Source organism: Bos grunniens, chromosome 10 (genome assembly GCF_055505025.1).
Source record: "Bos grunniens cultivar Pamir isolate PY7600 chromosome 10, Bosgru_T2T1.0, whole genome shotgun sequence".
Lineage (NCBI taxonomy): Eukaryota > Metazoa > Chordata > Mammalia > Artiodactyla > Bovidae > Bos > Bos grunniens.
The window spans coordinates 60538914-60565865 of NC_141174.1; the positions used below are offsets into that span (position 1 = coordinate 60538914).

A 26952-nucleotide genomic window follows, 5' to 3' on the forward strand; every position below is an offset into this window, starting at 1 on the left:
CAAAAGTTGTTTTGCCTCCAGGAGCATCCACAAGTCCCTGATAAGTTGGATTAATGATGGACAGATCTCCTGGATGACTGACACCAGGTTTTACTGGATTCCATGTTGGGAAAAAAAAAGAAAGAAAATTATTGCAGTTTGTTAGAACCTTCCCCTCCTAAAGCCTATTGCTTTGAAGTCAATAAGACCTGAGTGTGAATGTAGGCTCTCCCATTTATTTATTTATTTATTTTTTATTTTTTTTTAGGCTCTCCCATTTAATAGCTGTGGTATCATGGGCAAATTGCTTGAATTTTGTACGGTAAGTTTCTTACCTGTAAAATGAAAGATAACACCACCTATGTTGCTAGTCTGTTGTGAGGATAACATTTAAAGTCTGTTGCACACTGGCAGGCACACAATAACCATTCAGTAATGTGTAATTCAATAAAATTATTTAGTACTATACTCCAATTTTTCATCCTGTAGGATTTTTACCTCTAACTCCTAAATCATTGCAGAAGAAATACCATGAAATTCAGAACTGATTCTGACAGGCAGTGTTGTCAATTTGCAAATCTTTTTTTTTTTTTTTAATAATTTTTAAAATTTATTTTGGCTGTGCTGGGTCTTCACTGCTGCTCTGGGTTTTCTCTAGTTGCGGGGAGCAGGGGCTGCGCATTGCAGTGGCTTCTCTGGCCGTGCACAGGCTCTAGGGCACATGAGCTTCAGTAGTTGTGGCGCACCAGCTTAGTTGCTCCATAGCATGTGGGATCTTCTCAGACTAGCGATCGAACCTGTGTTTCCTGCATTGGCAGGCAGATTCTTTATCACTGAGTCACCAGGGAATCCCGCAAATCTTAAGCTTCCTAATAAAGTGGTAACTATATTTTAGTTAAATTGGGATTAGGTCAATCATTATGTCTACAAATTAGAAACTCTTTTAAATTTCACTCCATGGCCATATAATTGCCAAATACAAATACATTTTGCACCTAGTCTCAGCTACATCACTAATTGCTATGGTTTCCTGGACAAGTCAGAGCCACCATGGCTTACTTTCCACATTTCTGAGATTGGGATACCACCATCACATTTGTAATTACACTGGGACTATAACTACCTGGGCATGGTCACTGCATTTCCAAGGAGAGAGCTCCAACTAAGCTAAAAAAAAAAAAAAGTATCTTACAGGAGTTAAGGTTTTCCCTGATAGCTCAGTTGGTAAAAAATCTGCCTTCAATGCAGGAGACCCTGGTTCAATTCCTGGGTCAGGAAGATCCCCTGGAGAAGGGATAGGCTATCCACTCCAGTATTCTGGCCTGGAGAATTCCATGGACTGTATAGTCCATGGGGTCACTAAAAATCAGACACGACTGATTGACTTTCACTTTCACAGGAATTAAGGTGAATGTTTTTCAAATGGTTCCTTTTTTCAATTTTACTTTCCCTCTAGGAAACAGGTGGTAGGGAGTGCATGTTCTCCATTCCCTACTCCACCGTTAATAATCAAGACCTGCTGCTGCTGCTGTGGCTGCTAAGTCACTTCAGTCGTGTCCGACTCTGTGCGACCCCATAGATAGCAGCCCACCAGGCTCCCCGTCCCTGGGATTCTCCAGGCAAGAACACTGGAGTGGGTTGCCATTTCCTTCTCCAATGCATGAAAGTGAAAAGTGAAAGTGAAGTCGCTCAGTTGTGTCTGACTCTTAGCGATCCCATGGACTGCAGCCCATCAGGCTCCTCCGTCCATGGGATTTTCCAGGCAAGAGTACTGGAGTGGGGTGCCATTGCCTTCTCCGAATCAAGACCTACCTACCTAAATAATGTTTTGAAAATTAAATGACCCTCTTGTATTAAAGTGTTATCATCCCTTCATCTCCAGCTTCTTGGAACACTTCTATTAGCAGCTTCTCTACTATCTCCTGTCTTTTTCATTGCAAACTAGTTTCTGACCACTTCACTCAAATTTATCTAAGGAAGATCTCAATGACTTTTAATGTCAATTCTAAAGAAGTCATTCTGAACTTCAACATTCTTGATCTCCCTGTAGGATATGATGTCATTGATATTCTGACCCATGTCTTCTAAGTCTTCTCTGTTAACACCCTCTTCTTCTAACCATCCCTTAAACATTGGTGGTCCCCAGGGAGGTGTTCTATTCTCTGCCCTTTATTCTTCTTACTCCAAGGAAATCTCACTAGCATCTTTGGCTTGAAAAATCACTTACAAGCTAATTCCTAAACTTCTATCTGTAATCTAGATGTCTCCTAACCTAGCTGGATGTAGACTGGACATCTTCATGTAAATGTCCATACCATCAGATCAGATCAGATCAGATCAGTCGCTCAGTCGTGTCCGACTCTTTGCGACCCCATGAATCGCAGCACGCCAGGCCTCCCTGTCCATCACCAACTCCCAGAGTTCACTCAGACTCACGTCCATAGAGTCAGTGATGCCATCCAACCATCTCATCCTCTGTCGTCCCCTTCTCCTCCTGCCCCCAATACCTCCCAGCATCAGAGTCTTTTCCAATGAGTCAACTCTTCGCATGAGGTGGCCAAAGTACTGGAGTTTCAGCTTTAGCATCATTCCTTCCAAAGAAAACCCAGGGCTGATCTCCTTCAGAATGGACTGGTTGGATCTCCTTGCAGTCCAAGGGACTCTCAAGAGTCTTCTCCAACTTGCTGTCAAATCTGGGTATGTCATCTCCTTCCTCCCCTTAAACTTGTTCTTTTCCAGCTATACTTTTACAAATATAAAACTTTCATTAGCAGTCATTTATGCAAAATTTCCCTCTTCTTCCTCTCATTTGGTTGACCCAAACTCAATTATTCTGTCTCTAAAATAGGGTATCCCAAACTACAGTCCTTGGGACCCTTGTCTGTTTGCTGTGTTTTTTTTTTTGTTTGTTTGTTTTTTAATATTGGGGTGTGGGATCAAATGAGTTTGGGAAATGCTGGGTTAAGGCAGGACTTCTAAGAATCTTCAATATACTGCTAAAGAGTCTTGGGAATCCCAAATGCAGATACAATCTGAAGCGTTTCCCAAATAACTTGGAAGCCTTTTTTTCCAAGGATTATCTTCTGTGATCAGTGTACCAGAGAACATACTTTACAAAATGCCATTCAAGGATTTCTCAAATGGATCCTCTCCTCTACACCATCATAGCCACTGCTTCAACTAGGAAATTCTATCTCACCTAGTCTATACAGTAGATTTCCGGCCTAGGAGCTTTATTCATCTTTTATACAGTATTTCATGAGCTCCCTACAGTGTAAATTTTAGGTAGTTTCGTGCTTAAAAATCTCACAGCTTTTTCCTAGTACCCAAATTATAGAATCCAAAGTTCCTCAAAAAACCAAAGGCACTTCATGATCCATCCCCTCATCATCTTTTCATCTTCATCTCACACCAGTCCACGCTATGCTCCAGGCCTAACAAACCATAAATTCCAGAGAGTGGTGGTAACACTTTTTGAGTTTTACACATAACTATTCTGCCTAAAATGTCAACCAGCTTTTGCTTAGCTGGGTAATTGCTATTTGTCCTTTAAAACTCACCTCAGATGGTCCTCTTCTTCTGAAGCCTCCCATTCCCCAGTCAGAGGAAGGTGCCTCACTGGTGTACAGTCAATGAGTCGTCTACCATAACACATCTTTGTAATTTACTGTGTATATTTATTTTCAACTGAACTGTGACCTTCTTGAAGATTAAAGACATTTATTTATTCCAGCTATGGAGCCTAGTGCAGTGCCTGGAACCTAGTAGATGAACGCTTGGTTAATAAATGCATCAATATATACATTATCTTTTAGCTCTTTCAATATTATTTCTTTCTGAAAACTCATTTAAATGTATAAAGTATGGGTTTTATCCTTGGAACTTTAGTTTGGGACCTAGAAAGATATTTGGCAACTTCGGTTAAGGGCCAGATCGTAAAGGCCTTGTGCGCCATATGGTCTCTGCCCTAACTACTCAACTCTGCTGTCGCTGTGCAAAAGCAGCCATAGACTGTACACAAATAAATGACCATGATTATGTTCCAATAAAACTTTATTTACAAAAGCAGGCAGTGGGCCAGATTTGACTTGTGGACATTGGTTGTCAGTCCCTGGCTGAGAGAGCTTATCATATCTCAATGATCCTTAACTGGTACCCTCAAATAAATTTATTGAAATTATAAGCTCGGTATCAGGAAGAAATAACTACACTCTAAAAATGAACTGTCCAGTACAGTAGCCACTAACCACATGAGGTCATTGAGTAAAGGAATGTAGCTAGTCTTAAATGAGATGTGCTTTAAGTATACAGTATTGCATACTCTTGGATTTTGAGGATTTTGTGTGAAACAAAGGTGAAATTGTCTTAGTAACAATTATTTTATAGTAGTGACATTGAAATAATATATTTGATATATTTGAGTTAAACATATTGCTAAAATTGATTTCACTGTTTATTTTTACTTTTTAAAATGTGACAACTAAAATATTTTAAATCATATATGTGGCTTGCAATATATTTATATTGGACAGCACTGCTCTAAGAGAGAATAATTATAAGAGTATGCCTAACAGATTCAACCTCTTTTCATTCAAATTATAAATGAGACACTTTACCCGATTATCAAACTTTCTATTCAAAGCTGCTGTATATCCTGCTTTCTATCAATGATGCTATCATTATCTTTTACGTAAATTCTCCCTCCACATTAACATATGCGTAAAGTGGCAGATAAATATAGGTCAGCCAGTTAAATTGGAGTTTCAGATAAACAACAATTTTTAGTATATAATTTTAGTATATGGTTTGGGATTATTTGTACTGAAAATTAATGTTTGTGTGAAATTGAAATTTAACTCAGTGTCCTGTATTTTTATTTGCTAAATCTGGCACTCCTAGTCAGACAAGTCTATTCGCTATCTCCCAAATACTACACATAGATTACTACCCTTGCTTACCTATTTTAACTGAGATAATCAATTCACTTACAACAGTGCTTAGCACACAATAAGCTTGAAGTAAGTACTAATATTGTTATCCCTCTGACTTTGTGGGTCCAGTACAAAATATAACCTCTCTCCTAAATCTAGTATTTGATAAAGTATTTCATTACTTACTTTGAACATTTCATATGTGTCTTATCTAGCCTTAAATTTCCATCTCATATAGAAATTACTGAGAAATAAAATAGGATTGTTAAATAAGGCATATTGCAACTTTTTATCAACGTTTACTCTTAAGTTCAAGCTTAAATTCCTAAGTACATGAATAAAGTGCCCTTGATGACCCTGGACTCTAGGCTCTTGCTGTCAGAGGATACAGTGTTCAATAAACCTCACTTACAAAATGTGAGGTTACAAAAAGCAAGAAATTCATGTATTAGTACCTGAAATGTCCATAGTTATAAATTTAGGAAGTAAAGACAATATAAATTGTACACTCTGAATTTTCTAAAACTTTCTTACATCAGGAGTCTATATATAAATAATTGTATGATAATCAGCTCATTGAAATGTTTACCTATTTTTCACAATGATCTGTAAAATTCACAATCCAGCAAGTGGTCACATGTTTTTACAGAAAAAAATTTTTTCTCAGTTGGAGTTTAATACAATACTATGTTCGCCACTATACAGAAGACTCAAATTATATAGGGACTGAAAGTCTGTTGATGAACAAATAAAATTATGGGATATTCCTCAGAATAAGCTTTCTGTAAACACACACAAAATTTTAGGTACATTATTAACCAGTGGTTCACCTCAGTTATATTCTCAGGACAGTATAGACTATCTGAGTCCAAAGTCTGTCTCTGCTACTTATTAACATATGCTATCTAGTTGGTGATGGACAGGGAGGCCTGGCATGGTGCAGTCCATGGGGTCGCAGAGTTGGACAGCACTGAGCGACTGAACTGAACTGAACTGATCTAATCCTCAGTTTTCTCAGCTATAAAACGGGAGCTTTTTCTGCCAAGGCGTTGTGAGGATTAAGAAGATATGCATGAAATGCTTAGAACAATGCCTGGCACATGGCAAACATTCAAAAAATGCTAACTCTTATTATTCTTAGAATGTTTTCCAATTTGATTTCTTCGTGCCCCTCTAGCTCCAATTTAGGACTTATTCACAAAACTAATTTTTAGAAATAAAGATCTGGAGGAGAGAAAACACTTTGCTGTATTAGAACAAATTTCAAAAGTCCTGATCCTTGCTTCTTTAACTCCTTTAACAAATTTGGCTTTTGCCCTTACATCCTATGACTTTCTGAGGCCAGTGTAATGGGAAACAGCTTTCATGCTTATGACTAGCCAGTTTCACATAGACCCTTCTATGAACAAGAAGTATTTTTATTTGTTAAAGCTCCCTTGTAAATATCCTCCGTAAAACTTACTTCTATAACTCCTAAATCATTTTAGGTTCTCTTTTAAGATAGTTAGGAATTCCCACATCCTACTATGTATATAGTATGGAACAATTTTTCTATGCAAGTAATAATTCACATGTAAATTATTTTTCCTAATTTATATTGATTAGAGGAATAGTGTTGTGGTCCGTGAACAGTACAATAAGAAACCAAATACCATGCATTATATTATTTTCCAAGTCCAAATAAAACACTTCCTCTTACAAAGTTTCATAATTAAAAATACTGGATTCAGTACTTGATTAAAATAATACCAACTGAATAAAAGCCACAGTTCAATGATGTTATCAAACTATTCCAAACTAATCCAGGTTACCTGGAGGAAAGGCACTTTGTACGAAAAGCATGCTTAACTTATATCCAAAGACCAGTAAAACGACCATAAAAATAAGAGGAATATTTTTTAATGAAATGATTCATGAAATTTTTAAGAATATGAAAACTGATACTGAAAAACTATGGATTTCACACACTCATCCAGCAAGAAAAGAACCCCGGTTAGACTACTCAAATACAAGTCTCAAAGATCACTACATGTTCGTATGTGGTAAATTACATGTGCCACTGTTTCCTAAAGTTTTGATTAGACTCATTTAACAATGGTCTTTTGAGGGGTTTGCTTTATAGTTTGGTAATGCTTTTAAAATTGGGCTTTAGGGAATTCCTTGGTGGTTCAGTGATTAGGACTCCATGTTTTCACTGCCGAGGGCATGTGTTTAGTCCCTACTTGGAGAACCAAGATCCCACAAGCCTCGAAGTGTGGTCAAAAAAAACAGGGCTTTAGATCTGGGGTCAACAAACATTGTCAATCAAGGGCCAGATAAGTAAATATTGCAGGCTTTTCAGGATACTGTCTCTGTCACATATTCTCATTTGGTTTTTTTGATCAGTCTTTTAAGATGCTTTAAAATATAAAACATTCTTAGCTCTTAGCTTAGTCTCTATAAAAACAAGAGTAACTACATTTGCCCTTGGCCAGTTTCCCCACCCTTGTTTTACACTATACATATTATCTTTTTGCTACTATGTCAATTTCATTGATATTAATTTTTCTGCCTTCAAATATTTGTTCAAATGTCACCTTCTCAATGAGTACTTCTCTGGATACATGCCTACCTGTTCCCTATGTGTGTATATATATGTGTGTGTATATATATATATAAAACATACTATGTAATACATAGTATATCACCTAACATTTTTATCATTCCTACCTCCCAACACCAATATAAATTCCATAAAGGAGATTTTTGTCCACTGATATATATTTTTTTCTTCATTGTCCCTAGAACAGTGCCAAGCACATCAGTGGGCTCTCAGTAAGTAAACTTACACACTTAGAAAAACCATGGAGGAAATACACAGTTGATCCTAGAACAAGTTGGAGGTTAGGAACGCCAACCGTCTGTGCAATGGAAAATCCAAATCTTCACATAATATTGTAGTTGCACAGTATCTGCTGATTCAACCAACTCCAGATTATGTAATACTGTAGTATTTACTATTGGAAAAAAAATCCATGTATAAGTGGACCCACTCATATCCAAACAGTTCAAATCCATGTTATTCAGGGCCAACTGTATATCCAAATGAAGACAGGAGAAAAGGTATCCAAGAAGACTGACAAATACTTTTTTAAACATTGTTTCCGGCAGTCATAAAACATTTTAAAATTCAAAAGTATTTTCTTACTGCCAACGAAAGTAAGGTTATTTCTAGACTAATTCCTGGAAGTTTACCATTACTTTGGCTTATTTAACAAATTTCAGTTGTTATTCCTAAACCCCTCTATTCCGCCTCTTTGACCTCACCTCTATGTATTCCCTGCCCATTCAACTCACTTATCTAGTCTGGCAACTTTGAAGTTTAGTAAAGCAGGGAGAGAAAAGTTGCTTTGCCTCATTTATCACTCCATCTCCCAACATTCCCTTTCTGTAAACTTCATAATATTGTAATCTTTCCTACTTTGTCTTTACCATTCAATATAAACAAAGCAAAAGGAGATTCTAGTGAATATTATATTCCAAACACATTATACTCAGTGATTAATTATTTCTAGTTGCTGTATACGGTTTTACAATTCTTACCTCTAAGGAAAAATCTGCCTTACCACCACCCATATACATACTCGGCAAGGTAAAGAGGAAATAACTTTGGGAATTCAGTAAACTTCACCACCATTCAGATTACAGCTATAATATTTCTAAGCTTATATTAAAACATAAAAACTAAAATAAAATATCCTCTACCACTATCTCTGATACTTGATAGCCATTAATAATATTAATGTGGGAGTTAAATTATACTAGAGATCAAAGATATTCTAAACAAACTACTAAGTTAATAGTAAAATACTACTATTCCTTGCTAAGAAGGAATGCCCACAAAAAAAAGATGTTTTTAAAAACCCTTTATACGTTATTCTTCATCTATTTTATTTTCTAAAGGGCTACAATTCTGCCATGCTTATAAGACATGCAGGCTTGGTTTTTAAAAGACAAACTTTCTAAAATCCAAGTCAATTGTCAAGGATTAAAACTATGCTGTAGGTCAATTCTTCGAGAGACACAATTCTGTTCTAAAAAAAAAAAAGCAGCATAATAAAAACTGCTATAGAACTTTCACTTTCTAAATTTTTCAACTTTTTGTGTCCTAAAAGTTATCATAAATTCAGATTAAATTTGGTGGAACTAAATCAGCACAAAATTTCCTTGATAGCCAGAATCACAAGAACCAAACTGATTCTTTTTCTTCTTACAAAGGCTAAATGACTCCCAAATTAAGTCACTTTGTACCATATATCCCTGGAATAAAACATGGCCCAACACACCACACGTCCCACTTAATCTAGTTCAAACGAGTAACATAACGTGAGAAACTGCACTGTGTAATTCCTTTATTTTCTGCATATTAGTGCTTTACCAACACTACAACCATAAAGAACACAATTCCAAGTACTGTACTTTTTAGTTTGGGGAGATCACAGTCTACAGACTCATTTACTTATTATTAGACAAGATTAACCCCATTCAACTTACTGCAGTTTTTAAATGCACATAAAATACAGAAATTGATGCAATTAAACAAAATCTTCAGGATCTTATTTCTTAAATTCTTAGATTGTAATTTTTTTCTGCAGGCTTAATTACCGGTCCCCATGACCACCAATGGTTATGGCTCAATTTAACTACACCAATTTATCAACCTTTTATATCCTTAAAGATAACGTAAGTGAAAATCACAATTTCTTATCAAAAGATTTAGGGTTCTCCAAATTTCAGATATTTGCTTCCCCTCCTCCCCCCACCTTAAGACATTTCAAATAAACTAAAAATAACCACATCTCACCTGCAACATTCCTTAGCAATCACTTGATGTATAAAATTTTAACTATGCCCCCAGTTATTTTAAGACACAAAAATGGCTGCCTACCAATCTGTCTGGTCACAAGTTAGAAATACTACATTTAAGAATTAACATGAGGGTTTCAAGTTTCCTCCAGTTTAGGCATTTATACCTTTGTGCTTGTCGCTTCAGGATGTTACTGTAACATTGATATTTGTATAACCCATGTTTATGTACCTTATATGTAATCATTTAACACACTAGTAATTAAATGTATGATGGAGCTTTGGGAATTTTAAAAGCAACGAAAATGTTCTTAGATGTGTGTCAGCTTCATTTCCAGAGATACTTCTACTAAAGTGAAACTGAGAACTTGATACTTTAGTTGCATTTTGAATTCAAAAATCCCTCTGCACCATTAGGAGCCTACAACATAGCACCTTTTCTCATCTGCTTTAAGTAAAACGTTTGTCAAGAGTTTTACTTTGAAGAGTTAATTTTCTATAGCCTTGTATTTCTCATACATCTTTGGTAAAAGCTCCATTATACAATATGGCCAAAGCATGAAGGACCAATACTGTCCAATCATATACCATGATATCCCGTTCAATTTTTGTTTTCAGACACCCTCATAAACAAAACCCACTTCACCTTTTCCTGTAAACTGCATTTGCAGTCTACATTTCTGAAATTCCCTAAGTTTTAATTCCTTGAGGATCTCTACAATTAATCCTTAAGGCTATATAAGAACCAGATGCTGCTACACTATTCTGTATCAAGCATTAACATTTGGTTCAAAGTATTATCATAGTGGTCTCAATAATCTAGTTACTGGTCCTAACCAGCTAAGCAAGTAATCTTGTTAAGATCTGGGTATCACCAGCAAGCACATTGCTTACACTTGAAGAAAATAAGTTTACATTCATTGTCATCTGTAGGTTCTTCTTCTACATCCTACTTCCCCTTTGTCATTCCTCAAGTCTACACATCATTCATTCATCACATTTCCTTCCTTAAAGGAGATAGTGTATTTTTGAACCAACAGGATATCTATTTGCATGAGTTAATCCAACAGAATACTTTTTATAAAACATCTTTTCCAGTGTTCTAATTAATGGAGATATGGATCACTCATTTACTACAAAAAAAAAAAAAAAGACATCTTCAGGTTGCTATAATGTGGAAACAGATTTTTTTTTTCAACTAGGTAAAAGGTGCATATAATTTGAATTGTTAAACGACTTATTAATGAACAAAATAACCATTCCAGTAATTTAAAATCTACTGGTCTTAGATATTTGAAACATGGTAAAAGGATATATTCCAGTTTTGCCCAAAAGTCACTTAAAATATCTACAAATATTTCATCTGTGTATGTTATACACCATTATTGCTCCATTTTCTGGAAGAGTATGTTTTAAAAGTTAACAAAGAGGGAAAACACAGCAAAGTTGCTAACTTTGCAGCGAAAAAAAATCTGTGTCCTTGACAGGTTATATTTTCATAGTTTTATGCAGTGTAAGTTAGCTTTGCAATGGGGAACTTGAGTTTTATCCTTACTCATGCATGATGTATGTTTCAGAACTTAATAGCTGAAATTTCAAAGAACTTCTTACATTACCTGTTTAACATACTGATGTGGAACTGGAACATATTACAAGGATATTACTCATTATTTGCCACTTTGGGCTAAGTTTACTGTACTGGTCTTAGATATAAAAGGTCACATTTGAATTTACTAAGTTAAAGTCAGAACTCATAAGGGGGGGGAAAGGCCTTAAATATAAAAGACAAACGGCAGTTTGATTAAGCAATAATTTTCAGTTTACTAGATGAAACAGACTTGCAACATAGTCTGCATGAATGCAAAATAAGCCATCTACAGCAAGTGATAAGGAAACTGGGCAAAAAGGAAAAAAGCATACATTGGAAAAGAAGATTCTCTCGAGATAAAAAAATCAAACCATTATTATAAAGGAATTTACCAAGAACTGCTATATTTCCCCCATCCCATTTGCTGGAAGTCAACAAGAGCATCTAGCACTTTGTGTTCATGTCAAAAAGTCAGATCAGAGCATCCTAACGCAAAGCAAAAAAAGAAAAGAAAGAAAATCCCTAACCCCCTCCCCCAAACCGCAGAACTGTAACTCCAGAGTTCAAATTCAAAAGAAGAGAAAGTGGCAATTGAAAGAGGTGATGGTGGCGATAATCCTATGAATGGGTTTTTGATTTCTCTCCTTTCCGGGGGATGGGTGGAGAATGCTCATTAGGATTTGTAGTTAGAGGTTAACCATGTGAGCCCCTCATAGAGTCCGTCCCCCGAGGTGGCACAGGAGGGCTGCACATACCAGTTCCTGTCCCGAATCCGGGTCAGGCCCAGTTTCTCCTGGATCTCGTGGGGTTTCATGGCATCGGGGAGGTCCTGCTTGTTGGCGAAGATGAGGATTATGGCGTCCCTCATCTCCCGGTCATTGATAATGCGGTGCAGCTCCTGGCGGGCCTCGTCGATGCGGTCGCGGTCGGCGCAGTCCACTACGAAGATCAGACCCTGGGTCCCGGTGTAGTAATGCCGCCAGAGCGGCCGGATCTTGTCCTGGCCGCCCACATCCCATACGTTGAACTTGACGTTTTTGTAAGTCACCGTCTCCACGTTGAAACCCACAGTGGGGATGGTGGTCACCGACTGGCCCAGCTTCAACTTGTACAGGATGGTTGTCTTGCCGGCCGCGTCCAGGCCCAACATGAGGATCCGCATTTCCTTGTTCCCGAAGATCTTAGATAGCACCTTCCCCATCGCGTCGGAAGAGCCGGGGCCGGGGGCATTCAGGTGTCCCGGGTCCCCTCCGCCAACAACGCCGCCGCCGCCGCGAAACAGAAACGGAGCCTCCCAGTCGCGAGGGCGCCCGCGCGGCCTGCGTGGGAGTCGCCTCCTCTGGGCAGAGGCCCGGGCCCGCCGCTCACTCGGGCATCACCCACCACACAACTTGATTCCTCCAGGCGCCGCGGCCGCCGGGGCGCTGAGTCTGCGCCGGGAGAGCCGCCGCCCTGCTGAGGCGCGGCCCGGCCCGGAACTGCCCTTCCCCCCGCAGGCGCCGCGCGAGCGCCGCCGCGGTTCCCGCTCCTCCGCCTTCTCCTGGCTCCGCCGCGGGAGACTGCGGCCCTTCGGCCCGGTCCCCGGTCCGCGAGCACCGCGCTCACCACCGACCCAGGCCACCCGAGAGGCAGCGCGGCTCCGGCGCCCGGTCAGGTCATGGATCCTCGCGGGAACTCGGTGCGCTGCCTGCGGAGACACAGAGAGGGAAAAGGGAGTTACTGCTGGACCCCCAGAGGAGAGCGGAGGCCGAGGGGGCCCGCCTCGCCAGCTCAGCCCAGGAGGTTACCTCCAGCCGCCGCCCCGCGCGCGGGCTCCCTCCGGCCTCCACAGCCTCCTCCCAGTTCTGCCGCTGCCGCCGCCGGAAAAGGCGCCGAGGAAACCGCCTCACTTCCCCTCCCGACTACGCAGGCGCAACAGAGGGAGTCCGACCGTTCGGGCAAGAGCGACCTCTGTAAGGAGAGCGGCCCGCGCGCCAAGCGTCGGGGCGCCACGCGCGGAGGGCGGGGCTACGGCGGCCCGGAGGTCTCGCAGGTGCGGCCAACCCCAACCCCCGCGAACCTCGGACTCTGACTAGCTCCCACCTGTCGCTCCTCTAGCGACTCCTTCCTCTATGCATTCCTTCTTCTGCGCTCTCACTTCCTCCACCCCCAACTCGATCCAGGGGAGCCGATCCTCTACGGAGCTCCAAAGGGTGGGGCTCACGGACCGCCGGCTCCCCCAACGAACGCCTTCCCCATGCTCCTTACAGGCCTGTTCGCAGACCCCGGTGCCTGCCTGATCTTCCGCGAGGTCCCTCCAGCCTGCCGCAGCCTTCGGGAGCCCTCAGTCTCCCAGGGAAGCCCTAGCCACGGTTTTTACCTTTCCCCTGGCCCTCTTTGGCTTCCTTTTATCCCTTGTGTTCTGTGCGTTTCCTGAAAGACACGTGGTAGGCAAGTGGTTCGCGTGGAATCTGCCAGTCAGTGCGGAGCTTTTACTGAGCTTGGGTTTGTTCTGAAGCCCGTCTTTGGGGCATTTGAGCCCAATCTTAACACATCTCGGCAGGACCCGTCCACGTTTTTGTTGTGTGTTTTTTTAAATTACAGTATTATCAACAGTTTCCATGCTTTTTCAACTTTTTAGAAGGTGATAATTTATCATGTGTAAATATTATCATCTTTTAGTGTAATTAGTAGTAACTTCTCACCCAGCCACTAATTCTCAACTTTAAGAATTAGAAAGACTACTTCTGTTGCCTCGATTTGAACATTTAACCTTACTGAGTTATCTCATGTTTAAACTGAGTGTACTACTGACTTTGCTGTCCGCAAACCCTATTTGAGGATTAAGTAATAAGTATAATGTTTGTAGAAAACTTCAGGAAACCTTTTTGTGTCAGATGTTTATTGGTAAAGTTAGACTTAAAGTGAAAGCTGGAAATGAAGGAAAAACAGGAAAATAGTGTTTCGTTTTTTTAAAGAAAATGCTGTAATAACATAAGGTAACATACTTCTCACAATTCAAGAAAATGTGATAGTGGTAGATGGGTTAAATGATAACCTCATAAACGTCAGCCTGAAGTAAATTTAATTACCAAAGTTGTTAATATTCTAGCAGTGATTTACTTACCATCAGCCTGAATATGCATGCACTGTCTTAAAACTGAAAAAAGAATTTAGAGTCAGAAGATTGGGGTTCAGAGTGTCACCCCTCCATTTCATAGCTGTGAATCCTTTCCTCTAAACCTTTGTAAATTCCATCTTCTTTAAGCTGTTGAAACAGATGAAGAATGATCTCATCCAGAATGAAAATAGTCACTATTGATTGTCATGATGAACACTGTATTACATACTTTAAATATTTTCCTTCAACCTGCACAGCAACCATGTGAGGTAACTTTGAGTATTAGTGGAAACTGAGGGTCAGAGAGGTTAAGTAAGTTTTTGAAGGTTCCAGAGTTGAGATCAAATGGTGAATCTATGGCTCATCCTCTTAACCCAAAATTATGCTATCTCCCTGAGTACTTCACACGGTTGTTTGGAAGCTCGATTATATTACAGTTGACTCTTGAACACCATGGGTTTGAATGGCACAGATCCACTTGTATCATCAATACTTGGCTTTTTTTTTTTTTTTCCAATAGATTTGTAGTATGTTACTACACAATCCGGGTTGGTTGAATCCACAGATGTGAAACCTGGGATATTGGGGGTGACCTAGAAGTTATCCTCAGAATTTGGACTGTGTTGAGGTGAGACCTCCAATGTCCCTATTGTTCAAGGGTCAACTGTATTTCTTATAACTTACAATGCTTTATAACTATTGGGTTGGCCAAAAAGTTCATTCAGGTCTTTCTGTACAATGATATGGGAAAACCCCGAATGAATTTTTTGGCCAAGCCAATATAAATAAGGTGCCATCAGTTCAGTTCAGTTGCTCAGTTGTGTCTGACTCTGTGACCTCATGGACTGCAGTACAACAGGCTTCCCTGTCCATCACCAACTCCCAGAGCTTGCTCAAACTCATGTCCAGCGAGTCAGTGATGCCATCCAACCATCTCATCCTCTGTTGTCCCCTTCTCTTGCCTTCAGTCTTTCCCAGCATCAAGGTCTTTTCCAATGAGTCAGTTCTTCACATCATGTGGCCAAAGTATTGGAACTTCAGCTTCAGCATCAGTCCTTCTGATGCCATAGTAATTATTAAAGCTCCATGGTAATTATTGTTTGAGGAAGGAATTTTTTATATGAGGCAGTGACTATTGTATCTTGCTTCATTCCAACACAATAGTTTTCTCAGAGCAGATTCCAGTTTTCCCAACTAGATGGAAGATTGATTTTCTGGGCTTTTACTTGTTTTTCAGTGAAAGGTGTGATATAATTAAAAATTGAAGCAACTTGAAGCACTAGCATCTACCTGGCACTGGTACTGTGCTAGGGCTAAAACAGTTTATGTTTGAAAGCCAACTTCCATTTATCTTCTAACAGAGTAAGTGAAGACAGAGATTTTGCATTCTCCACATAATGTCCTCAGTGACAGCATGTAGGTCTCAGGAGTTCAGTCATTATTTACTAAATGAATATCTTTTATACCACAGAGGAGGTAAAACAAAAAAGGAAGCACATATACAATTTTTATCTGTGGTTTGAAATAATAGGTTAGTCAAGATTTTCATACAGTAGCATATCTTACAGTGGCTCTTCATGTAACAAATTATACAATAGATTATTTTAAGTAATGATCATAAAAAAATAATAACCAGAATATACATACAGTGAAAAATTTTAACTCTATATATGCACACTTTTTTTAAAAAAGTGAACTTCACTAAAACCAAAATATCTGCAAAAAGTAACAACTTAGAGAACTACTAAATCATCATATCACTGATAAAATTTTTTCTTGACACTTTCTTGAAAATTTAAAAAGTAAATTTCAATTTAAAAAATATTATTGTCATTCAGTGAAATATTTTATAAATAAACAAATTTATATTTATAAAATAAAGTATTAAATTTCTCAGTTTGCATTTTATTTCACTGTTTTAAGTTACAGACACAAATGTAAGCTAACTCCTATAGAAAAATGGATCTCTGCTTTTAACTCAGCTTGCAAATGAAGAGATTTCTCCAGCTTGCTTTCAAACAAGACTTCACTTTTAAATGCCATTTCATAATGTCTAATCTGTTCAATATCACATGTTTATTGTATCCCTGACTAAAGCATCATCTTATAAGAAAAATATTTACTTTCATAAAATGACTTAGCTTTCCACTTTAAAATGAAATAAATGTCTTCTTTAATAATAGCACCTCATGCTATTTACCCTTATTTCTGAACTCCTATAACTTTGAAAAATCACTCACTTTGTATCTCGGTAGTATCTTTCTTTCTATCCTATGCAGGATCAGGGAAATTCTGGCCACACATTGAGGGTGGAAGCCAAAATGATAGTTCACTCCCTCTTCCCATGTCAGCTGAAGAACTACTTTCTAGTTTTTCCTCTTTAACCATAAAAAAAAAAGTATATCCCAATCAAAACCTTGATAATTACTTTAGTTATCCCTGAGTATGAAGACTTTCTCTCATTTTCAGCAGTATTAAGAGTGGAAAAGATATAACTAAAAACAAAAGTTTGAACTACAGTTTTTTGCTATTCAGTACCTTTGGACTATCAGTAAATTACTGTTTGTAGTTACTTCTACTTCTAATATAAAATTCTGAGCACAATGACCAAGATTTATGAGTGTGGAAATGGTTGTAAAATCCTAGCTAAATGTTACACTATAACCAATTTAACAATGGCTTAGCTGGGCAAATTTTATGAGTTTGTTTCCATTTCAAGTAAAAAAGATTTATATTCCAAAAGGCTTAGAAAGACACCTACTACATTATATGTCCACAAATACTAGTCAGATAATATAAGCCTGCTGAGCTCAAGACTGGCTTCAGGGGTAACTTTACAGTTTTATAAACCAGAGTCAATGGTGTGGTGACTCTCTCCGGTAAACTAGGGGGACACTTCCTATACTCTCTTCACCATAGGGAAACCTTGGTCCCCTGTATGCTGACTTCCCAAATTAACTAGATTGATGCTGGAAAAGGAAAGTTCTGGAGCCTTTTGAAGCAGTTTCTGATGTTTGACTTCATTTCCAAATGTAAAAATGGGTCTTTCTGCTGCTTATTATATCTTTTAAACATTACAAGAAATACTAAGTCATGAATTCAACTTTCACAGTAGTGATGTTGGTTGTATAAGAAGGTAAACCTGTGACTTTATAACAGTTTCAATGTAGATACATTGCTAACCATGTATCAGAGATTCTAGGAATAGAACAAGATACCCAGTGTATTGAACACTTTTGGCTGTCTTTGGAAATGGCACCCCCACCCACAGGAACACAGGAGTAGACGTCTGTCACCCCTACTGGTTTTTCCATGTTCTACTTCCACGCATACACCTCACATCATACCAAATGGACTACACATAGACTCATGATCCTAATTTGCTAATTGTACTCATTCCTGAGAATTTAAAATCAGATCACTGATTCAATGGACACGAGTTTGGTTAGACTCTAAGAGCTGGTGATGGACAGGGAGGCCTGGCATGCTGCAGTCCATGGGGTCAAAAAGACTCGGACACGACTAAGCAACTGAACTGAACTGAACTGAAGGAAGAAAGACCATTATCAGTCTGTCTCTTCCCAGTGGGTCCATATTCTCTTAACTAGGGACTGTGTCACAGCCATATTCTGGTGGCAGAGTCTTTGGCAAGAAAGATAAAGCAGATGCACAGTGAGAAGTTGAGACAAAATATATTATACCTTGGGCTCCACTGCACAGTTCCAGGCCCTTCCTGGAGTCTGTCTCCATACCAACCCTTGAGTTTCATGAAGTACTTGCATCTTTATACAAAATGACCTTTCTTTTTGCTAAAGCAAGCTCCACAAGGCTTCCCTGGTAACAGATGGTAAAGAATCTGCCTGCAATGCAAGAAACCTGGTTTTGATCCCTGGGTCAGGAAAAGTTCCTGGAGAAGGGAATGGCTACCCAATCCAGTATTCTTACCTGAAAAATTCCAAGGACAGAGGAGAGCTGCAGTCCATGTGATAGCAAAGAGTCAGACATGACTGAACGACTGACACTTTCACCTTCAGTTTTCTTTCAAGCTCCAGTAGGCTTCTGTTACTTAAAAATAAAAGTTATAGCTTTATAAAATGTATCAATGTAGTATGCAAGCAAAACAAATTTTAACAACATATCAAAGTTACAGACTTTAATGCTTCATTGAAAATTATATATGATATGAATAATACCTAATATAAAATAATTGTATACTGTCACCACTATTATGTAATAAAACCACCATTAGAACTGGAGTAGGTAGGAATGGACTATTGACAAATCTAATAATTGATTTATAAAAAGCTCTAAACCACTCTGTGACCTGGTCTTTTGACCTATCTCTGAATTGCTTTATTAGAGCTCTTAGAATATGTTAATGCATTCTCTTATGCTATAGCATGGAGGAGGCAACGGCACCCCACTCCAGTACTCTTGCCTGGAAAATCCCATGGACGGAGGAGCCTGGTAGGCTGCAGTCCATGCTAAGGGTCGGACACGACTGAGCGACTTCACTTTCACTTTGCACTTTCATGCATTGGAGAAGGAAATGGCAACCCACTCCAGTGTTCTTGCCTGGAGAATCCCAGGGACTGGGGAGCCTGGTGGGCTGCTGTCTATGGGGTCCACAGAGTTGGACACGACTGAAGTGACTTAGCAGCAGCAGCATGCTAGAGCAATAATTCTCTTAATGTAGGAGGAAAAGACATCATAGAATTTCTGGAGAACTTTTTTGATCAGTATCATTTGCTCTGATTAGAAGTTAATCAATAAAATTAATAAAATATAGGGGAATCCCCTGGCAGTCCAGTGGTTAGGACTTGGTGCTTTCACTGCCGTGGCCAAGGTTCAGTCCCTGGTTGGGGAACTAAGATCCCACAAGCCACATGGTGCATCTAAAAAGAAAAAAGTTAACACAGCCTCTTCCAGGAAGTGGTGTAAACATACTTTTTTCAATTCCTCCTTCTAAGTACAACTAAGAACCCTGGATATTACATAGAAAAGAAGCATAAGAAGACTGAAAGATGAAGAGAAGGCAGACTGACCAGGGACTTAAAGGCTCAAGGAATGATGTGGTGGTGAGTTCCCTGGGTTTTCTTTTTGCCTCATGTATCCCAGACTTGGAGCTTAAGAATCTGGCAACTTGGAAATGCCAAAAAACCTCCAGGGACATTCTCTCTTTAAAAAAGAATTAGGAAAGGGGCAACCTAGCAAGACAGAAAACTTTTCAAAAACAACCACTTTACTCCAGCCAAAACCCAAAGAAAAAAGCTGTAGCCCCACCTTCACCCATGGTGAAGGGCCAGGTGAGCAGCTTAGGCTTTCACCCTCGCCAGTCTCTTAACAAGGTGCCCTAATCTCCTGCCTCCTCACTAGGCAGAGTGGGGAAGAGGTCTTTCATCCCCATGTCATGTTGATGAGCCCCATCCAAGCCGTTGGTGTCATTGGAAACTTCATGGGGAGCCTGCACTGCCGCCTCAGCTAGGCAGTAAGGAGGTTGAATCAGTGGGGGTGGTATCAGTGAAGGCCTACTGGAAAGTCAGATTTTCATCACGTAGAGGCCAGGCCCCTCTTCCACCATTACCCTCTTGATCCTCAACACTGCTCACCGTTCATGGTGTGGTATCAGTGAAAACCATGTTGGGAGCAGTAAAGAGGCACTTCTACCCCTTCCAGCCTGGGAGGTATCCGTGGAGGCTTAGTGGGGAGCCAGTGATCCCACCCCCACCCAGAAGTAACAAGCCCCCCAGGCTGTCAACAGATTCTAGTGAGGAACCTGGACTTCTGTTTCAACTTGACAGTAGTGAGGTGATGTTCCACTTCCCTGTTGGAGAAGTGTAGAGGAAGCCAGCTAAAGCAGAAGGTTAAATAAAATTCAGAGTCTTAGAATAGTCAAAATACTCAGATCTCAAACAAAAAGCACAGATTATTCTCCAAAAAAAAAAAAAATCATCAAATTCTCAAACAACGTCAGAGTGAATGAAAAAGGGCAATCAATAAATGCCAATATCACTAAGGCAAAGATGTTAGGATTACCTGACAAAGATTTTATAGGAGCCATTGTAAAAATGCTTCAGTGAACAATTGTGAACACATTCGAAACAGCTGAAAAAATAGAAAGTCTCACCAAAGAAATAGGAAGTCTCAAAAAAGATATAGAAGATATAAAGAACTAAATTGAAATTTCAGAACTGAAAAAAATGTAATAACCAAAATTTTAAAACTCAACAGATGAACTCAACACAGAATAGAAGGGGCAGAGAAAACAATCAGTGGACTACAAGATAAAACAATAGAAATGACCTGATTTGAACAACAGAGAACAAATAGAATTTTTTAAAAATTGAGAAGAGACTCAGAAACCTGTGCTACTATAACAAAATTTCTAATGTTTATATCACTGGACTCCTAGAAGGAAAGTATAGAGTGGGCTGAAAAAGTTCCCAAAGAAATAATGGCTAAAGATTTCCCAAATATGGCAAAAGACACAAACCTATAGATTTAAGAAGCTAAACAAACCTGAGGAGACCCACATCAAGATACATTATAATCAAGCTTCCTAAAATGAAAGCCAAAGAAAACATATTGAACAAAACCAGAGAAAAACAGCACCTTACCTACAAGGGAGAAAACTATTTAAATGACAGTGGATTTCTTATCCAAAACCATAGAGGCCAGGAGGAAGTGGTAGGACATTTTTTAAGTCCTGAAAGAAAAGAGTTGTCAACCTAGAATCCTATATCCAGTGAAAATATGTTTTAAGAATGAAGGGGAAATCAAGGCATTCTCAGACAAAGGAAAATAAAGAGAATTTCACCAACAGATGTTTCCTAAAATATTACCAAAGGAAGCTGGAAGTTATCTGAACAGAAAGGAAAGAATTTTTTTTAAAAAAAGAACCTTGGAGGTTTCCCAGGTGGCTCAGTGGTAAAGACTGTCTGCCAATGCAGCAGATGCGAGTTCAATCCCTGATCCAGGAAGATCCCACATGCTGCAGGGCAACTAAGTCCACGTATCACAGCTGTTGAGCCTGTGCTCTAGAGCACAGCAACCACAACTACTGAGCCTGTATATTGCAGCTGTTGAAGCCCGCATGCCCTAGAGGTCGTGTTTTGCAACCAGAGAGGCCCCAATGAGAAGCCTGTGCACTGCAGCTAGAGAGTAGCCCCCGCTCTTTGAAACTAGAGAAAAGCCTGCATAGTAACGAAAACCCAGCATGGCCCAAAATAAATAAACAAAAATAAAATATTTTTAAAAAAGAATCTCGGAACATCAGGAAGGAAGAAAGAACATGGTAAGCAAAAATATGGGTAAATATAATAGATTTCCCTTCTCTTCTTTCTAAATTATTTTTGATGATTGCAGTAAAAATTTATAACACTCTCTGATTTGGTTCTAAAGATTGTTGAGGAAGAATTATATATAATTATAAACAATAATAAAGGAATATAAATGTGTGAAGCAAAAACTGATAGAAATGAAAGAAGAAATAGATGAATCCACATAGTTGGAGGCCTCAGGTGCTGCTGTCCATCAGGTCACAGAGTCAGACACGCCTGAGCGACTGAACAACAACAACAACGTAGTTGGAGGCATCAGTCCCTCTTTTGCAAGAACCGATAGAACAAACTAGACAGAAAATCGACAAGGTTATAGAAAAACTCAACAATGGCATCAACCCAAAATCAAAACTAATAGAACATTTCACCTAACACCACAGCATATACACTCTTATCAAGTGTCATATTCTGGGCCAGAAAAGCAATACCAACAAAATTTAAAGACCTATAAATCATACAGACTATATTCTCCATCCACAGTGGAATCAAACTAGAAATTAATAACAGAAAGGTAACAGGAAAATCTCAAAACCCTTGGAGACTAAACAACACACTTCTGAATAATTCATGGGTCGAAGAGGAGGTCTTAAAGGGAAGGAAAATACACTGAAATGAATGAAAGTAAAAATACAATGTATATAATTTTGAAGGACACAGCTAAAGCAGTGATGAAAAGGAAATTTATAGCACCATTTGCCAAACTTTTTCATCACCCCAAAACAAAAACTCTATATCCATTAAGCACCCCCCCACCCTCTCCGTTCTCTGCTCCCCTCAGCCTCTTTCTTTCTGTCTCTATGCATTTGCCTTTTCTAGATATTTCATATAAGCCGAATCTTACAATATATGTCCTTTAGTGTCTGGCAAATTTTTATTTAGCATAATGTTTTCAAGGATCATTTATGCTATAGAGTGCATCAGAACTTTTTTCCTCTTTATGGGTGAGTATTTTGTTCACATGGTTTTCTATTAGGACACTTGGGTTGTTTCCACCTTTTGGCTATTGTGAGTAATATTGCAGCAAGCGTCCATCTACAAGTAACTGATTCCTTGTTTTCAGTTCTTGTGGCTAGGAATAGAATCACTGGACTATATAGTAATCATATGCTTAACTTTTTGAGGAACTGCCAACCATTTTTCACAGCACCATTTTTCATTCCCACCAACAATGTGCAAGAGCTCCCCATATTGTTGCCAACACTTATTATTATACAGTTTTTTTTTAAATTATAGTGATCCTAGTAGGTATGACATAGTATCTTATTGTGGTTTTAATTGTATATCCCTAATGATTAATGACTTACCTGTTGGCTCAGACAGTAAAAGCGTCTGCCTACAATGTGGGAGACCCCAGTTCGATCCCTGGGTCAGGGAGATCCCCTGGCGAAGGAGATGGCAACCCACTCCAGCATTCTTGCCTGGAAAATCCCATGGACGGAGGAGCCTGGTAGGCTACAGTTCATGGGGTCGCTAAGAGTCGGACATGACTGAGCAACTTCACTTTCAATGATTAATGATAGAGTGAATGAATGAATAAATGCATAAACAGGCTTACTAGTTTAATAAATTTCTATCACAAAGGGTAAATCACTCTTTTAGTCTATATTATTATATTACTGTACAAGAGCACTAATATTTGTTTTAAAAACGATAAAGCATAACTCAGCATTTGTATTTATTTGTCTTGCTTATACAAATACTCTTTTTGTAATATGTAATATTGTTTATCCATACATCATGGTGACTATAGATTATCTCCTTTTACAGAATATTGCAACTAATACATAGTGATTTTGTCTGTCTTTGTTTCTTGCCACATGTTAGGCCATGGCCTCTTGGGAAATGAGTTGAACAAAATGAATTAGAGCTCTGCCATTGTACAGCAAGGGGGTTCATTTGAATAGGCACAAGCAGACTGTGCCTTTAATACTCTGTGTATAAATAGGCCTTTTTTCAGGGCACACCCTGAGGAAACTATGAATCATTTTGATATTAAATTGTAATATAGAGAAAACTTGGTATAACAATACATTTTAATTATTATCAATGTGACTTGTGATAAAATAATGTATTTATAAAACATCTCCTAGCAAGCACCATGGTGCTATATATTCAATCATCACATTATGAAATCTCAATAAGAAGCTGTCTAAACCACACTCCAAAAGTTTAAAATTTCCCTCTCCAAAATAAAAGTGAAAGTACATTGCCATTTTAACCTCAGAAGGCCTCAATGAGCTTCCACTGATTCAAGGTAAGGGGAGGAGTTCAAGGGGAAGATATTACCCTCCTCACCACCTTTGTATAGGGAAAGCCCTAGGATTTTGATACTAGTCATAACCAGAGGCCAGCAGTCATGCAAGATTAGAACTATTCCAGTCATTCTTCTCTTAGAAATTATGCCCTTTTCTCAAGGTTCAAGCTGAATAGTCATAAGCCTGTATCTTAGACTATTTGTATCATGTCAAACAACTTCCTTGTTTTCTGTTTACACTTTTAATCTAACTTTTATCCCCAATATTAATTAATAGTTAACATTTCAGGACACCTAGCACATAGCACGGAGAAGGCAATGGCACCCCACTCAAGTACTCTTGCCTGGAAAATCCCATAGACGGAGGAGCCTGGTGGGCTGCAGTCCATAGGGTCGCACAGAGTCGGACACGACTGAAGTGACTTAGCAGCTTAGCAGCACATAGCAGGCACTGGCTCAATGGTTAACTGTTGGATGAGTGAAAGAATGATTTAAAGAACGTTATCTTGATCCTCTCTCACCTTCGTCAGTATAAGCTGTATGCAGTTTAAAATATTTGTTTCTATACCAAAAGCCAGGCTGTTCAAATATACTAACCTCAATAAATAATTAACCTTGAGAATAGAAAGTTACAAAAAAGCAAATTAATTTGCCAATTATTCTGGCAGGGTGTGGCATTAGTCTGATTCTATGGTGTCCTCAAACAAAGGAAGCACTGTTTCAAACTTAATCTGATGAAAGTGAAACGTTCTAAGGCAAATGAATAAATTAAATACAGTAGAAAGCTTTTGCCACATTGGTGTAAAGAGTTAGAATCAATAACTGCGACAAAGTTTGCTAAATATCAGGATTTTAATGTATTGTTTTGGTTTGGGGACGTGATTTATTTCACCTCAGATCAAAATCAGTGTAACAAATAGCCATGTTGTAATGGAGTGCTACTGTCGCATAAAAGTCAAAGATATTTAAATTGAGGACAATAACCCCACAAGTTTAATTTATGAGTCTAGCAGCGTGACACCGTATAAGTAACTGTGTTCACTTAAGGATTTATTCTGATATTTGAAAACCTGCCACAAGAAATGAGCTTCTGATAGACATTGTGAGATACTGTGTATTAACTACACTAAAGGCTTTTCCTTCAGAGTGTGCCCAAGAAGTAAATGTTTATTACCTCTCGTTAATCCATTGTTCCTTTATTAAATGTAACAGAATCGGGGTTAGCCCATATGGGCGTGTCTCTGAAATGCAAATAACCTATCATAAAGAAAATCCTGTCCGCAGCAGCGAAACTGTCGCGCGGTTGCGAGGGGCCGCGGGGCCGGGAGGCTTTCTTGGGAGGAGGAAGCCCAGGACTGGACTGAGATCCGGAGACCGCGGAGATCCTCGCCCCCTGGCGGTACCCCTCTCTCCTCTCCCCCTGCGCCTCCGGAGTCTCCGTCCTAGACAAGCCCCGCCTCACCTTCCCCTAGTGACCCAGCCTCTCACCCCCTTCCCCCGCACCGAACCCTCCTTCGTGTCCCACCCCACCCTCCTCCGTGCCCCACCTTCCGCAGGCCCCGGGCTACTCTCGTCTCCAGCCCTTCGGGTCCCGCCTCTCACACCCCAGACGGCCCCGCCTCTCCCTGCCCAGGTGGCCCCACCTTCCCTTTCGGAGGCCCCGCCTCCCCACTTCCTCATTCCTCAGTAGTGGGCTGGGCTGGACCGAGCTGGCGGTTGGTGCTGGAAGCAGTGCACTGGGCTCGTTCTTTATCTTGTTGGCGGGTGATCTTAACGCCTTCTTTTCTTCAACCGCGTCAGCTCTCCTCTGGTGTTCTTTTCCGGCTATGCGGTCCAGGGTCTGGCCTTAGGCTAGTCCCCTGCTTGGTTGTTGCTGAGGCGGTAAGCCGGGACCCGGTTTACCCACAAGCCTTCTCTCCCGGCTGCCAGGGCAGAAACCCTATGGGTCTGACCCCATTAACGTTCCCCTGAAGGACTGATTTATAAATGACTCGAGCGCAAGTGAATGGACGTGTGTATACAGGTTGAGACATTCCATTTGGAATGAATGCAGAATCGATTCTGACATTTAGTGCCTCAAAATTAACTGTCATTCAGGTTATGTTTGAAAGAGCAATGTTAATAAGTAAAAACTTAGATAAAAGCTGGCAAGGATGTGGTGAAAATGGAAACCTTGTGCATCGTCGGTGGGGTTGCAAACGAGTTTAGCTGCTATGGAAAACAGTATGGCTGTGTCTCAAGAAAGAGTAGAACGACCACATGATCCAGCAATTCCACTTCTGGATGTACAATTGAAATTTGCTAAGAAAGTAAAACTTAAATGTCGCCCCCACAAAAAAGTAAACACATGAGGTGACGGATGTGTTAACTTGATGGCAGAAATCCTTTTACAATGGACACAATTCATTACATTGTACACGACCTTAAATGTCTTACAATTTTATTTGAAAATTGTTCCTCAATAAAGCTGAAAGAAAAGTGACTGATGCAAATTTGTGCATAATTAACTTTGTACTGGGTATTATGTATATCACTAATTCATAAAATAATACAGGTGAAAAGTATAGAATGATGAAATAGTGGTTAGTGTAACTGATAGTGGTTCAATTTAAATCATCAATTATACATCAAGTTGAGAGACATACTGCCACTAAAAGTATAGTGACAAATTTGAAAAGCAGAACATAAAAGTTTTACTTATGATCTTAAAAAATGGATATGAGTATAAAAGGGTGATTGTAGAAGGATACAGAATGCAAAATAGAAAATCAGACTCCTTACAGGAGGTCAAGGCTGACTCATCCTTTTGGGGTGCCCTGAAGATGCCTGGAGCTCTTTCAGTTCCTGCCCTTTCTGAGTTTTGGTTAGCCAGAGTTTCCTCTGTGAGCTTCCCTAAATTAGAGGACAGAGTATGC

General features: G+C 39.5%; 1 protein-coding gene and 1 long non-coding RNA gene across 5 annotated transcripts in view; one reads left to right on the forward strand and one right to left on the reverse strand.

The window, feature by feature from the left end:
• The window catches only part of LOC147364642 (uncharacterized), a 147299-nt gene extending 145249 nt beyond the window's left edge, over window positions 1-2050 (forward strand). The window contains exon 4 of the long non-coding RNA XR_015134790.1: window positions 248-2050. This is a non-coding gene — a long non-coding RNA (uncharacterized LOC147364642). The remainder of the gene's footprint in view (window positions 1-247) is intronic.
• A 7234-nt stretch (window positions 2051-9284) lies between these two features.
• On the reverse strand, window positions 9285-13757 carry ARF6 (ARF GTPase 6). Of its 4 annotated transcripts, none has more exons than XM_086321615.1 (2): window positions 13703-13757; window positions 9285-13030 (listed from the first exon to the last, which is right to left on the reverse strand). In XM_086321615.1, the coding sequence occupies exon 2, from the start codon at window positions 12542-12544 to the stop codon at window positions 12017-12019; it is 528 nt and encodes a 175-aa protein (XP_086177741.1). In that variant the 5' UTR covers window positions 12545-13030; window positions 13703-13757; the 3' UTR covers window positions 9285-12016. The 4 variants fall into 4 exon arrangements, with proteins under 4 accessions (XP_086177741.1, XP_086177740.1, XP_086177742.1 ...); XM_086321614.1 differs by having other exon boundaries at window positions 13591-13757; XM_086321616.1 differs by having other exon boundaries at window positions 13426-13757.
• Window positions 13758-26952: the final 13195 nt, after the last annotated feature.